The following is a 15,629-nucleotide window of genomic DNA, read 5'->3' on the forward strand; positions in this document are numbered from 1 at the left end:
TGCATGCTTGCACTATAAATTGATGCGAACAAAATTATTTTCCAATATTGCTGTAACTTGTATATTACAGTCCTTCTTGACTTAAAATTATAACTGAAGTACTGTGCAGCTATATAGATTCATATTCATATATAGAACGAAAGAGCAAATAATGCCAGTTTAGATTGATGCGTTGAAAAGTTTTTTGGTAAACAGGTCCGTCCGAGGTATGAAAACTACTCGTAAACATATATCACATTTGTGGATAGGGAAACAAGTTATTACATTTGGTTAATGAGGTCAGATAATTTGGTATGTGATAACGAGCTATCCTGACTCCCGGACTGAAAAATGTAAAACAATTCAAAAAATAATTAGATAATAAGATTTAGTTAGTTCTTGCTAGAACTGTCTAAAACTGTTCTAGGGTAGAACTGTCAGAATCAGTTCTAGCTAGAACTGTCTAGAACTGTTCTAGGGTAGAACTGTCCGGATCAGTGTCTAGGTAGAACTGTCCAAATCAGTTCTAGGTAGAACTGACCAAATCAGTTCTAGGTTAGAACTGTTCTAGCTAGAACTGACTAAAATGTCTCAGGCTGACAGTTCTACGTAGTGTCCAAGAACAGTTCTCCTGACAGATTCTGACAAATTTAGAGAGGATAGATGTGATCTCCACTGTAATTATCCCTGAATATATGAAGCTGCCATAAGTTCAACTCTTGCAAACTAAAACCAAAGAGCCAAATTTTGAAGAAAAAAAAATCCAATGATCCTTTAAACAAAGCATTATTGGTATTTTTATTTACGCCATACCAACACTTTTACGCCCGTTAGAAAATTTACGCCTTGCTTTTTCAATTTATGCCAGGTTTACCATTTTTTCTACGCCCGTAAGGACTACAAAATTACGTTTCCTGCTCCCTTACGTCTGCATCTAGACACGTAACTACCACTTACGCCTAGTTAACGTAATACGCCTTTTAATTTCGTATGGTTTGCAATAAACATTTGTTTAGCAATAGGTCGCTAAAATATTTCTCATATTGTATCGTATAGTTTATGCTTGGTTGACCGTTATGGAATAACCGTTTCACAAATGATATCGGTTATGTTCCTTACGTCGTAACTATAATCCCCTTTCCTTTCACGAATGTGACCTACCGAATTAGACTATCGTCATGACGTCCGTAAAATTTACGAAGGAATGATTTCTACTTCACCACTTGGAACTCTTTGTTTAATAGCTTCCTTGTGAAACTTATCACTTAAGACTAGAATTCACTTTCGATAAACCAGAAAAAGGTAAATTATCTCCTGGTTTACAGGCAAAAGTATATAGAAACTATATATTATTGGAATCATTGTGAAAGAAGCTTTCATATGCGAATGGAAGTGACATTTACTTCACCGGAAGTAACACATTATCTCCCCCTTTTCACTTATGCCTATCGAAACTATATATTCATCGCATCAGTATAAAGTAACTAGCTTCTTGTCAAAGATTCTTTGATGTGGAAAGACCTTCAATTATTCTCTGAACAATTGGTTTCTAATTTATATTGTGTCCTAGATCAATTTAAGTATTCACAACTCAACAGTATGCGGAGAAAATAATGATTTTCACCTGTCAGTCCGTCCGCCCGTCCGTCAATCCGTCAGCAGTCAGTCCTGATCTTGCCATCGCAACTTCTCTGGAACCGCACAACAGAATTTCATGATTTTTGTAGATAAAAAAGACATACTATGCACATGTGCATATCGGCAGGAAATTACTATTCAATTTCTTTTTAAGGAATTATGTCCCATTTGATGCTAGAATTTTGGCTAAAATATACTACTGCAACTGTTTGTCATCGCAACACCTCAGAAACCACAAACAGAATTTCATGATTGTTTGTAGATAATGAGGACATACTATGTACATGTGCATATAGGCAGGAAATTACGATTCAATTTTTTTCAAGGAGTTATGCCCCATTTGATCCTAGAATTTTGGCTAAAATATACTACTGCAACTGTTTGTCATCGCAACACCTCAGAAACCACACAACATAATTTCATGAAACTGTAGATAATAAATACATACTATTTAGATATGCCTGTCGACAGGAAAATACGATAGAATGATTTCTCTACCCACGATAGTACAGGGGCATTATGTTTTCTGATCTGTGCCTCCGTTCGTTCGTTTGTCCGTCTGTCCTAATTGTTTAGAAATTAGGGGCCAAAAACAATACTTTTCGTATACGTTGTATATATTGCTTATTTCTTGACCAATTTCAATGGGGTTTTATTCTCGAATTCTTGGAGTTCATAAATAAGCTGAATCTAACCATGTTTTATGTTTTTGAATTTAGTCTCATTTTGGTAAACCGGAAATAAATTCTTTGTACTTAATTAATCAAAACATTTATAGAACCAGATGTTTTTGGTATCAGTGTCTTTGAGTTGTTTGTGTGGAATCAGCGTTTTTTTTCGCAAGATGTAGCTTAGATTTGTGATTGACCCTGTTAAGCTTAAACCTTTCATTGTAAGAGTTATCCCCCAAACACTGTTTTTCTTGTGTACACATCTCCTCCTCAACCGTAAAAGATTATGAGAAATTTATGTCACCAATTTGCTCGTTATATCCTCAGGATCTTGAGAATGATTTGACTAAAGAAGTCTGGAAACTCCATAAGAGATTTATTTTCCCTTCTCTATGAAAATTTTTAAAAATGTAATCGTCATTGGTAAAACGTAAGTGATACAACCCTATTTGATTTCAGGTCCTTGGTCTAAAAAAAAGAGAGTTAGATCAAGGTCAAAGGTCAAGGTTATTTCTTAATTTGGATTTTGGCTTATTTTTACCTCTTTTCAAACACCGTATAAAACATCTACACCATATTTTTACTTAATTGTTAGTTGCAACTTGTCGTTACACATATATCCATTTGGTTTTAAGGGTACACTTATATTAGATTATAGTTTTCTCCCCTCTTGTATTAAAAATATGCGGATGGTGATAGAACTCATTAAGTATAATTAAGACCTGAGATCTTTTCATTTGAGGTCCTTGGTTTATGACCTTAAAGTTGAGTTCCAGGGCAAATCTTAGTTTGACGTTCTAGATTTTGACCTTTGCTTTTACCTCATGTGTATGCATGATAAAGCCATGGGACTTTTTGCATTAGGTTTCAAGCCATTTAACCTTGGAAAATGTAACCGAAATAAACCTTGTGCAAACTGGAAGTACCCATTTTTGTACATATTTGATATAAAAGTATACAGAACCAGATTCTTTTTGGTATCAGTGTCTAGTAAAAGAAAAAACATTTAGATAATAACGGAAGTAACATTTTCAAACAAGAAGCTACAAATGATCTCCCTTATTAAAAAAAACATTGTTTAGAAACCATATATTTTTGGTATCAGGGTAAAATAAGCTATCATTTGACACTGGAAATGAAAATTAAACCAATTTTTACTATTTTCATATCAAATAACATGTTTCTGGTAGAAACACCTTTAATTGTTCTCTGAACGATTGTTTCTTCTGACGTAGCTTTTTTGTTTTGCAAAATGTCGCTTACATTTTTTGCGTTTGGTATTGAACACTTGTTTCGATTTTGAAATTTATCCTGTTAAGATTGACTATTTTTATTGTAAGAGTTATTTCCCTAAACTTTGTTTTTCTTGCGTATATATCTTCTCCGCAACCGTTAAAGATTACGAGAAAATTATTTCACCAAGTTGCTCGTTATATCCTCACGATCTTAAAAATATTTTTGAGCGAAGCAGCCCGGAGACTTCATATGGTAGTTATTTCCCCTTTTGTTTTTTCAATGAGAAAATGTAGTTGTAGCTTGTTAACAATAAGTGATATAGGCCTTTAATCTTTTGAATTGAGATCCTTGTAAAAAAAAAGTCATGATCATGTTCCTAAGTATTGCTTTGGCTTATTTGCTTTTCTTTGCACAAACCACATAAGATATCGTCAAATAATTTTGACTAAATTGTTAGTTGCAAAATGTTATAACACATGCATTTGGTGAAAGAGGTGAGTAGACTTTAATTTGAGTTTTAGCCCATCCTATATTTAGAATTATGCATATAGTAATATACTTTATTAAGTAAACCAATTTTAATACAGATCTAGAGTCTTTTGATTTGATTTCTCTGGTTGATGACCTTGAAATTGCTAAAGGTCATAAGAAAATTTTATGTTCTAGATTTTGACCTATACTTTTACTTTTAAAATGTGTAAGCACGATGAAACTTAGGGACTTTTTGCATTAAGTTGCAAGCCATATGACCTTAAAATGAAAGCAGAAGTTACACCTTGTAGACCTGATGTAGCTATTGCTTTGCTATTTTTTTATGTAAAAATAAATACAACCATATATTTTTGGAGTCAGTCTCAAGTAAACTATCAAATGAAACCAGAATTGACAATTTTAAAACAGGAAGAAACAAATTATTTCCCATATTTATGTTTATAGAAAAGAAACAATTATTTTGGGAATCAGCTTACAGTTAAATGTCATTCAACTCTGGAAATGACATTTAAAATACATGATTTTTAAGTGTTGCTTTTTGAACATTTTTGTTTTTTTATTAAACATGATAATATGATTTACGTACTAATATTATAGAATAGTCTTAAAAGGTCCACATCATTTTTGTTGAAAGTTAAAATATGTAACATAATGTCATAACAACTTAGTATATTTTTTAGAGAGTACATACAAAGAGAATTGCTCTACACTTATTGGGGATTCCACATGTTTCAATAATATGGTGTGTGTTTCTGATATTTGTGATTGTGAGATTCCCGCCATGCAGTATCACGATCCCTATGCTAAAAGTTGTGAAGCAAGTACGTATATATAGTATATAATTGTAAACTAAATTGGATGAAAAAAATCTTAGGCAACAATATATGATATATAACTTATCTTTTTAAATATATTTCTGTATATACTGTATCGCAGAATGGCCTATAAAACACCGTCGAAGAAAGAAAACGAATTTATTAATTGGTTATTTGTCGCCAGACGGGTGTTTCGTCAGCAAGTAGTTCCTGTCCTGATGCTAGTGTACGTAATAATTCATTGATGCCAAAGTAGAATAATGAGACCGGGATTAAGATAGAGATAGTTGAAACATGTGTGTGGCCATCGGTGAAATAAATGTGCAATAACTTTAAACCAGCTCGAAGATGTGGAACCGCTAAAGGTCAATGATTTTTGGAAGGCGGTTGTATTAACAATGGCAATTCTTATCACCTTTTTGATTGGTTTGCCCATTACCTTATAGTTCAACAACTTTGAATATTTTGCATAACTTACATGTTAAAATGTTGCTATTTCCGCATTTGTAATATACTGTATCACACAATACTATAGTTTACTTTGTCACATAAAAAAAAGAGCATAAAAGATTTCCATTGCTATATGTTGTTAAAAGCTAAATTGTATTACATATAACAATTTAGTATATTTTTTAGTAAGAACATACAATGAGAATTGCTCAACACTAGTTGGAGATTCCACATGTTATAATAACATGGTTTGTGTTTCTGGTTTTTGTGATTGTGAGATTCCCGCCATGCAGTATCACGACTCTGATGATAAAAGTTGTAAAGCAAGTACGTATTCATGGTATATAATTGTAATGTAAATTGAATAAAAAGACTCTATATGGTATATGATTTATCTTTTTAATCATGCTTATTTATTGCTGTGTAGACTGTATCTTTAAATAACTTTTCTAAAAACATCAGTCGAAGAAAGGAAACTCATCAAATAAATCAGGGGTATTGGTTCGCTAGACGGACGTTTCGATTACATAAGACTCATTTATTGAGCTTGAATCAAATATAAAATTTACGTCACTAACATTACCTACCTGTTACCTACAGGGTACGCCTCTGTATATGTAGCGTTGTGTTGTGCGCTGCTTATCATTACATAAATGCATTTTGTATGAAAACAAACCTTATCAATTTAGAGATAAAGACTTAACACAACCATCAGGATTCCTTATCCTGCTCAATTATTGGCCAGTGGACTTGAAATTCACAAGACAAACTTGAAATCAAAAGACTAAAACGAAACATTGCAGAAAAACTAACTTCATAGTACAAAACACAATTAAAATAATATAGACTTTATATAACAAATCCCCCCCCCCCCCCAAAGAAAACAATAATTAGCAAAAATTAAACACTGGATAAAACAGGTAAGCAGATTCTCTTCCACATGTAGTACCTGTTCTGATGCTAGTGTAGTAAAAAATTATTCATGCCAGATCAGAATAAATGAGACCGGTATTTAGATTAAGACAGTTGAAACGAATATTCTTGGTCATCTGTGAAATAAATGTGCAATAACAGTAACCCAGCTCGAATGTTTGAAACCGCTACTGGTACATGTGGTAGGTCAATGGTTTTTGATAAGCAGTTTTATTAACAATGGCAAATTTCATTTTCATTGAAATTCTTGGCCATGCGCCTTATGGTTCAATAACTTGCATAACTCACTTGTTTAAGTTGTGCTATTTTAAGATTTGTATTGTACTAACTTACATAATAATATGGTTTACTAAGTCACATTAAATCAAAACAGTCTAAAAAGGTCAACAGCATTGATTTTTAAAAGTTATAATCTATTACATATAACAATTTAGTATATTTTTAGTGAAAACATACAACGAGACTTGCTCTACACATATTGGAGATTCCACATGTTTCAATAATATGGTTTGTGTTTCTGACATTTGTGATTGTGAGATTCCCGCCATGCAGTATCATGATCCTTATGATAAAAGTTGTAAAGCAAGTACGTATTTATGGTATATGATGGTAATCTAAAAAAAAATGCGTAATTATTATTATTTGACATATTATTTTATCATTTAAAATTATTTCTGTATCGACTGTATCTTAAAATGGCTACTCCAGAAACATCTGTCAAAGAAGTAGAAACTCATTGAAAATACCAGAATTATAAGTATTGAAAAAAGTAAGATCACAAAAAACTGAACTTAGAGGAAAATCAATTCGGAAAGTCCATAATCACATGGCAAAATCAAAAAACAAAACGCATCAAAAAACGAATGGACAAGAACGGTCATATTCCTGACTTGGTACAGGCATTTTCAAATGTAGAAAATGGTGGATTAAACCTGGTTTTATAGCGCTAACCCTTTCACTTTGATGACAGTCTCGTCAAATTCCGTTATATTTACATTGATGCGTAAACTTAACAGACTCAATAAATAAAATAGTCAAAATATAGGTACATCAGTCATCATCGTATAACAATTTTAAAAGAAACAATTTAACAGAACACAAAAACATCTATCTACAAACACATTCATTGATTTGTGTGTCTGACGTCAGAATTTTTTTTATACGTCACATACATTTGTTGTTCAATGTGCATGCAAACATTTTTAAAATGTACAATTGTTTGCTCTATGGTCGGGTGGTTGTCGCTTTGACATATTCACCATTTCCTTTCTCAATTTTATTTTAATGTTAGCATGTAGGGTTAAAAACTAAAAAGTATGTAAGAATAAATATCAGAAATAAACCGAGATTGAAATTAGTCCAAAAGTTGTATATAGAATTTATAAAAATCCACAAATAGTTAATTCCACTATCAGTCATCATCGTATAACAATTTTAAAAGGAACAACACATTTAATTTGTGTTTAAAAGGTCAATGATATTTTATAAGCAGTTGTATTATCATTTACACATCTTTTTTTCACGGAGTTAATATGCACAGTCCCTTCAATCATGGTATATAGGCTTTAACACTTGTTTAGTTCACACGTATGAGATTGTAATAAAATAGGTTTTTTGATAACCACAAGAGGTTTGCCAATGATTTGTTGGAATACAGTTGTATTAACAATATCAAATCTTATTTCCATTGATATTGTTTGACCCTGTACCTTAATGTTCAACTTTGAATACTTTGCATACATTACATGATCAAGTATTGCTGTTTCAATATTTGTGTTGTACTACCTAACATGATAATATGATAACATGATTTACATTGTCAATTTATCGAAAAGTCTTAAAATGTCGATAGCATTTTTGTTAAAAGTTTTAAAAAATGCATTGTAACAATAAATTCATCATAGATACCAGGATTGATTTTATATAATTGGCAAAGACACGCTTTCGTCTAAAAGATGCACCAGTGACGCTCGAAAAAGAAAATGTAAACAAGACAAAATAAAATGCGAAGTTGAGGAGCATTGAGGACCAAATATACCTAAATACAATTTAGGTAATCTAATCTTTAGGTAGAATTGAAAAAAATCAAAAATTTGCAAATAGTTGATTTAAAATTATAATTGAACGATTTGGTATATTTTTAGTAAGCACATACAAAGAGAATTGCTCTGCACTTATTGGAGATTTCACATGTTTCAATAATATGGTGTGTGTTTCTGATATTTGCGATTGTGGGATTCCTGCCATGCAGTATCATGATCCTTATGATAAAAGTTGTAAAGCAAGTACGTATTTATGGTTTATAATTGTAATCTAAATTAAATTAAAAATATCTAAGAAAACAATGTATGGTATATATGATAGAAAAAGATGTGGTATGATTGCCAATGAGACAACTCCTCACTAGATACCAAAAGACATAGACATAAACAACTATAGGTCACCGTTTGGCCTTCAACAATGGGCAAAGAAAGCCTAAACTGCAAAGTCAGCTCACTTAAAGGCTCCAAAATGAAAAATATTACACAATTGAAAAAAAATATGAAACACATCAAAAAAACGACAATCACTGAATTACAGGCTTCTGACTTGGGACTGGTACATACATATAGAATGTGATGGAGTTAGCGGGATCCAAACCCTTGCCTCACCTGGAACAGTTGTGTAACAGTAAAACATTAAAATGAACTATAAAAGTGAGTTGAGAAAGGTTTAACTCATAGATGGATAAAAACAGAAATACATCTGACAAAAACTCAGAGTAGACGTGGCCGGGTACTTGTATATCCAAGCAACAGAAATCTTTCAGTACTGATCTGAGAATACTTGCAGTTACTATTAGACAGCTAGTTCAATACAACTAACAACTAAGAAAAAGAACATGCAACTAAGACTAAAGACTCTTTTTTGATACAGCAGCATTTTTAGACTGATTTGCTTTTAACTAACAATCAGTTGTAAATAATTTCATAACCCCTGCAGAATACTAACAAATTCTAGGGTAAACGACCTTCATTATACTTGAGGATCTTGCACAGTCAGCTCTATTTCATCAATCAGCAACCGTGTTTCTTTGCATCAATGGTTTTGTCGTTCGGGTTTGAATTGTCTATTTTTGAATATGTAGACCAATAAATTAAGAATCTTGATCATGTAAACTATCTGCTGAGTTTAAACTTTTTCCTGTGTATCCTAGGTATTTTTGGCGTCTCATGCTTAAAGTGAGGTTTCGGCTCGTATCTCAAACACAAAAATCGGTTACACATATTTTTTTTGCAAATCATGTGGTAAGGAAGGTCATAAACAAATTGACTGTGTAGAAAATGACCTCTCTGACAACACTCAACACCCTAATGAACAACAAAGCACAAATGAAAACACAAATGATGCTGAAGGCACCACTGAAGAAAATGATACAACACAGCAACCAAATCACACAGATGATCCATCTACAAATAGTGAACATGAATCAACGAGTGTACATGAAGAAGACATTGATATGTCCCAATTAGTAACATCTCTGGAGGCAGAACAACGAAAGAAAAAAAAGTCAAAGAAAGAGAGAAAAACAAAACAAACTCAAATCACCTCATTTGTATCGGAGCAACAGGAATCTGTATCAACTCCAGCTAAACAAAAAACCAACAGAAACGTGGAGAGGTCTCCAGTTACCCCGACCCATGTTTTGCATGACAACGAAGGTGATACCACAGCTAAACGGTCAAAAACTTTGGCAACTTAATGACACCAACTGAAACCAAATGGCATTTATCAGTACTGTATATGTAGCAACAAACAGTTTACAGAACCTTTATATGAAAACAAATAAATGTAAAACTAGTTTAAAATTATACTGTAATGCATGTTTAGTGATATTTATTTTGTTTATAATCATGATGACATGTGTAACAAAACTCATTTACAGTAGAGTTGAATTTAGTAAAGTTTCACAATTTATATCTTTGGTGAATTGCATATTTTATATAAATTTCGCACTTTTCTCATCACAGTTCCAATTAATCAAGATGTGCCTCAAAATTCTTCTCCTTATATCACAAAATGAACACACATATATTTTGTTAACTCTGTACACAAATTTGCAACAGACATACTTTTGCACACAAAAATTCATAAGTGAATTGACAACAGATGTTCCCATACAGATTCACACTTATAGCTCCGTGTATGCTGATACTTCATGTCTAGATTATGTGCAAAACTTTGAGTCCAAATTGGAAAACAGATATAATCCACTTCATAATGCAAACCATTACATATATCTCCTGGAAAAAATAATAAATCTTTTAGCACTCAATAGCTATAAAAAACAATTTAGCAAAATAAAAGCAAAGAAGAATGAGAATAACAAAACATTACGAATAAGACCTGACAAAAGAAACACTTATAGTACTGATAAAAAAAAATGTACATATTTACATAAAGAACTCATTATCTTTATCTACTGTAAACTATGTAAATACATCTTTTGTATAATATATTCATGTAAATGTTTTTATTTTTATATTTCTTTAAAGAATTATTGTAGTATTTATATTATTTTTGTATTGAGTAAAATTTATTTCTCAATTATTGTCTTCACAAACTGTGTGTGGCATATGTTTGTCATAGCTCAGTTTGTAAACAAAGTCACGTTGTTGACCCAAATAATGACCCGTAAGGCGAGGTCATCATGTGTAGAAACTGTATGTTTTGTCAATTTGAGAACAACATTGTGTAATTTTCTTTTACATAATACGGTAAAGATAAACATTAATGATACTGTGTATCTAATTATTGTGATTAAATTTTATCACTATTTAATATGTTTTTATGTAGGATCACTTCTTACAGTAAAACAATTTGCACTTTGTGTAAAGTATAAAGAATTAAATGCTAAAAGTACAGCAAAATTGACGACAATTATTTACCTGTTGAATAAAGTAAATACTCGTGAACTGGTAACAAAAAGAATAAAATCGATAATTGATACTATAAATAGATGGGGGTTCCCCAATCATAAACTTACGTTTTACATTAACAATTATGGCTGATCAAAACCTTCACATCTGTACAGTTAATGCTAAGGGATTACAGCAAGCTGAAAAAAGAAAAAGACTAATTGAATGGACAAAACAACAAAAATGTGATATTCTCCTAATACAAGAAACACACTTTACTGACAACTTAAAAGAATCTTTAAAAAAAGAGTTTGAAGGTGAATTATTCTTCAGTAATGGTCAGAGCAATGCTAGAGGGGTATCTATATGGTTAAAAAGTAGGCTCAACTATAAATTTATTGACTTTTATAAAGATAAAGATGGAAGACTTCTTCTGGTAAATATAGAAATTGACGAAAGCATACTTACAATTGCAAACGTTTATGCACCAAATAATACTAAGCTAAGAAACACTTTTTTTAAAACGGTTAAAACTTTTATAGATAAATATAGTCTTGGACAACTAATAATCGGAGGAGACTTTAACGATATTTTATCTGAAAACGATACTAAAAATAAAAATAAAAGATTAAAATTTGATAAACCAGTCTGCGGACTTAAAACTTTAATTAAATCTTTGAAATTAACAGATATATGGCGTGAAAAAAACAGAGATAAAAGTCATTTTACATGGTGTAAAAGAAATAAAACTGAAGCCACTAGAATTGATTACTTCCTTGTTAGTACTGAAATTAAAAAAAATTGCTCCTCTTGTGATATTAGACCAATTGTTATTCAATACACTGACCATAATAGTGTATCTTTAAAAGTACATATATCAAGAAATAATAAAGGACGTGGATACTGGAAATTAAATAGTAGCGTTTTAAACGATGAAATCTACCTAAAAATAATATACAATCTAATTAACAACTATAAGATTAAAGCAAATGATTCAAAAAATCTAGATACTTTATGGGACACTTTTAAAATAGAGGTTCGAGATTGTACAATTCAATTCTGTAAATTAAAAGCCCTCAACAAAAAAGATTCAATCAATGTGTTAGAAAATCAACTTAGACAACTTAATAATGAAATTCATACAACTAACATCAGAGTTAATGATTATGAAACAAATACCTCCCTGATTGAAAAAATAGAGAAACTAGAACAAGAGTTAGGAAATCTTTATAATGAAAAAGTAAAAGGTAACCAAATAAGATCAAGGGTGAAATGGATTGAAGAAGGAGAAAAAAATACTTCCTACTTCTTAGGTCTTGAAAAAGCCAGGCAGTGCAAAAAAACCATCACTAGATTGTATGATGTAAACAATAATATAATTATTGATCAAGAAAAAATACTTAACATTGAAGTTAACTATTATAAAACATTATACTCCTCAACTAAGCCTGATGTGGAAGATATTAAAAAGTACTTTAACAATATTAAAAAATGTCCAAAATTGAGTGATACTGAAAGTGATTTATGTGAAGGAAAAATAACAGTGCAGGAATGCACAGATGCAATATTCAAAATGAAACTAAATAAAGCCCCAGGTCTAGATGGACTTAATGTTGAATTTTACAGAAAATTCTGGGAAAAAATAAAAGATTTAATTGTATCAGTATTTAATTTTTGCTATAAAAAAGGAGAATTATCATCTTCACAGAAAATTGGAGCAATATCATTAATATACAAAAAAGAAGATCCACTTTCTTTAAATAATTATCGCCCAATAACTCTGTTAAATTATGATGTAAAATTGTTGGCTTATGCACTTGCCCAAAGATTAAAACAAGTATTACCAAAAATAATTCATACTGATCAAAAAGGTTATATAAAAAATAGATACATAGGCTTCAATATAAGGCAAATACAAGATATTATTGATTACTCAGAGAACTTTAAAGTAGATGGCGCTATACTTTTTGTTGATTTCTCTAAGGCATTTGACTCCCTCGAATGGAACTTTATGTCAGAAACTTTGGTAAAATTTGGCTTTAAAAGTAGTTTTATAAGATGGATTCAAACAATGTACACAGACATAAAAGGTTGTATACTCAACAATGGTTGGGTGTCCAGCAGTTTTAACATTTTTCGGGGAATTCGACAAGGATGTCCAATTTCTTCGTTAGCCTTCGTATTAGTCGTTGAAATTATGGCACTAAAACTAAGAGAAGATAATAATCTTAAAGGTTTAGAGGTGAAACTAGATGGTAGAAATTGCTCACTTAAAATATGTCAACTTGCAGATGATACAACACTATTTCTTAAATCACCAAAAGATGTTAGTTTAGCAATGAATATAATTGAAACTTTTGGAAGTTTATCAGGACTACAACTAAACAGAAATAAAACAGAGGGATTTTGGTTGGGAAAACTTAAACATAGCAGAGACAAATTTGAAAACATAAATTGGAAAACAGATAATATTAAAAGTCTTGGCTTTTATTTTGGTTATAACAATCAAGACTGTCAAAAACTAAACACTGATAAGCAGCTTAAAAAGTGTGAAAAAATAATATCAAACTGGATGAAAAGAAATTTAACATTAATAGGTAAAATAATAGTAGTAAAATCATTAATTCTACCAAATTTAACTTATATTGCATCAAATATGTACATACCAAAGGAAATAATACAAAAGTTTAAAACTCTAGTATATAATTTCATATGGAATGGGAAAAAAGATAAAGTTAAACGAGCAACTCTTTGTAAAAACTATCTAGAAGGTGGGTTAAAAATGATCGACATAGACCTATATCTCAAAGCTCTTCAATTGCGATGGATTTTAAAACTTAAACAAAATTCTGGTGATAATTGGACAATCATACCCCAAGCTTACTTAAACAAATTTGGTAAAAACCTCTTGATATTTCAAATGAATATTAAAAATGTTAATATGTTAGACAAAAAAATATTTAAATCCCTTCCTGAGTTCTATCAGCAATTGATTAAAACTTGGATAAATGTTAAGGGAGGACAGACAAAGATCCCACAATCATTTCTAGACATAAGAAAGCAGATTTTATGGGGCAATCATAACATACAAACAAAAGGAAAACACTTATTACTTACTAAATGGATTGAACATAATATTCTGTATGTAAATGACATACTTGATGAAAGAGGTTGTATATCAGAAAATAAAATTTTATTTAAATTAAAAGATAAACGAGATTGGATTAGAGAATTATCATTATTAAAGAAAGCTATTCCAAAACATTGGCAGAATATTTTAAAACAAGAAAGCTCATTTAAAACAAAAGTAAATATAAAGAAAACAAAAAATCTGCAAATACTAATCAATCATAATATCCATCCAGAAATGAGTAATAAAGAAATATATTCAATACTAATTGCCCCCTATAAGCAAGAAAAACCTGTAGGTATTCTGAAGTGGGAAAGAATTCTTGAAGAAAATTTAAATATAAAATTTAAAAGCACTCTTAATTTTATATTCAATTACCTAGAAAACAACAAATTTAAGATGTTTAAATGGAAACTTCTAAACTTCATCCTTCCATGCAACGACTTATTAGTACAGTGGAAAGTACTAGAAAACAATTCTTGCAATTTTTGCAAAGAAATTGACAACTATAAACATTTTTTTATTACTTGCCCTTATAATAATACTTACTGGCAAGAAATATACAAGTTATTACTTTATCTTAAAATAGATAGACATATTTTAAGGCTAGAAAATTTAATAACTGGCTATAAAATAGCAGATGTAAAATATTTTGATATAAACACCCTGATAACAGTTATATTCTTCTCCATATATAAGGCACATTTTGTTTCAAACAAAAAAGAATCAAAGATAGAAATCTTTAAAATTTTCAAAAAAGAAATATATGACATTATAAGATTAAATTCGATAAGAAATATAGAAACCGGGAATACGTTATTAAAGACTTCAGCATACTGTATGTAACCTGTAAGTAAAGGTATAGTTTGTTTTTAACAGATAAACAGATGCTAACTTCCCTTGGCCTTGTATTTCACCACGAGGTGCCAAGATAAACCCGCACAGCAAATAACCTTTTAAATTGAATTTAAAATTATTTCATAAACTTACCTAGTTATGTTTTACTAACATAGTCAAGCAAGTAAGCTTAGACAAAGTAAATCCTTCAAAACAAATAATATTAAAGTAACTTCAATACACAGGTAACCACCTGTGAGAAAGTAAACACATATAATAAACACAAAACGATACGGTGTAGATCCGTTCTTTTTCCCGATTTGTAAGCAGACTAAATCAATGTATATTGATGTTAATTTAATTTATGTATTATGTCTTATTGTATAATACTAACAATTATAAAATATTTTATTATATATTCTCCCTGGATGTATAATAACTGATATACAGGGATACTTAGCCTAATGCTGTAAGCTAGGTAAATTGTTAAACAGCATTTAGTGCAATAAAGATGATTTAATTGTTAAAAAAAAAAAAAAAAAACATATTT

The 15,629-nt window shown here is 30.6% G+C and overlaps 1 protein-coding gene and 1 long non-coding RNA gene across 2 annotated transcripts in view; one reads left to right on the forward strand and one right to left on the reverse strand.

The window, feature by feature from the left end:
• Window positions 1–15,629, forward strand: part of LOC143084210 (uncharacterized) — a 64,455-nt gene that overhangs the window by 14,547 nt on the left and 34,279 nt on the right. The window contains exons 3-6 of the mRNA XM_076260621.1: window positions 4,697–4,837; window positions 5,468–5,608; window positions 6,660–6,800; window positions 8,359–8,499. Coding sequence (XP_076116736.1) covers window positions 4,697–4,837; window positions 5,468–5,608; window positions 6,660–6,800; window positions 8,359–8,499 — 564 coding nt within the window. The remainder of the gene's footprint in view (window positions 1–4,696; window positions 4,838–5,467; window positions 5,609–6,659; window positions 6,801–8,358; window positions 8,500–15,629) is intronic.
• On the reverse strand, window positions 9,879–15,335 carry LOC143081740 (uncharacterized). The gene is made up of 3 exons (XR_012980062.1): window positions 15,233–15,335; window positions 11,241–11,312; window positions 9,879–10,497 (listed from the first exon to the last, which is right to left on the reverse strand). It is a non-coding gene; the product is annotated as an uncharacterized LOC143081740 (long non-coding RNA).

The sequence above is a fragment of the Mytilus galloprovincialis genome, chromosome 7 (genome assembly GCF_965363235.1).
Source record: "Mytilus galloprovincialis chromosome 7, xbMytGall1.hap1.1, whole genome shotgun sequence".
Taxonomy (NCBI): Eukaryota; Metazoa; Mollusca; class Bivalvia; order Mytilida; family Mytilidae; genus Mytilus; species Mytilus galloprovincialis.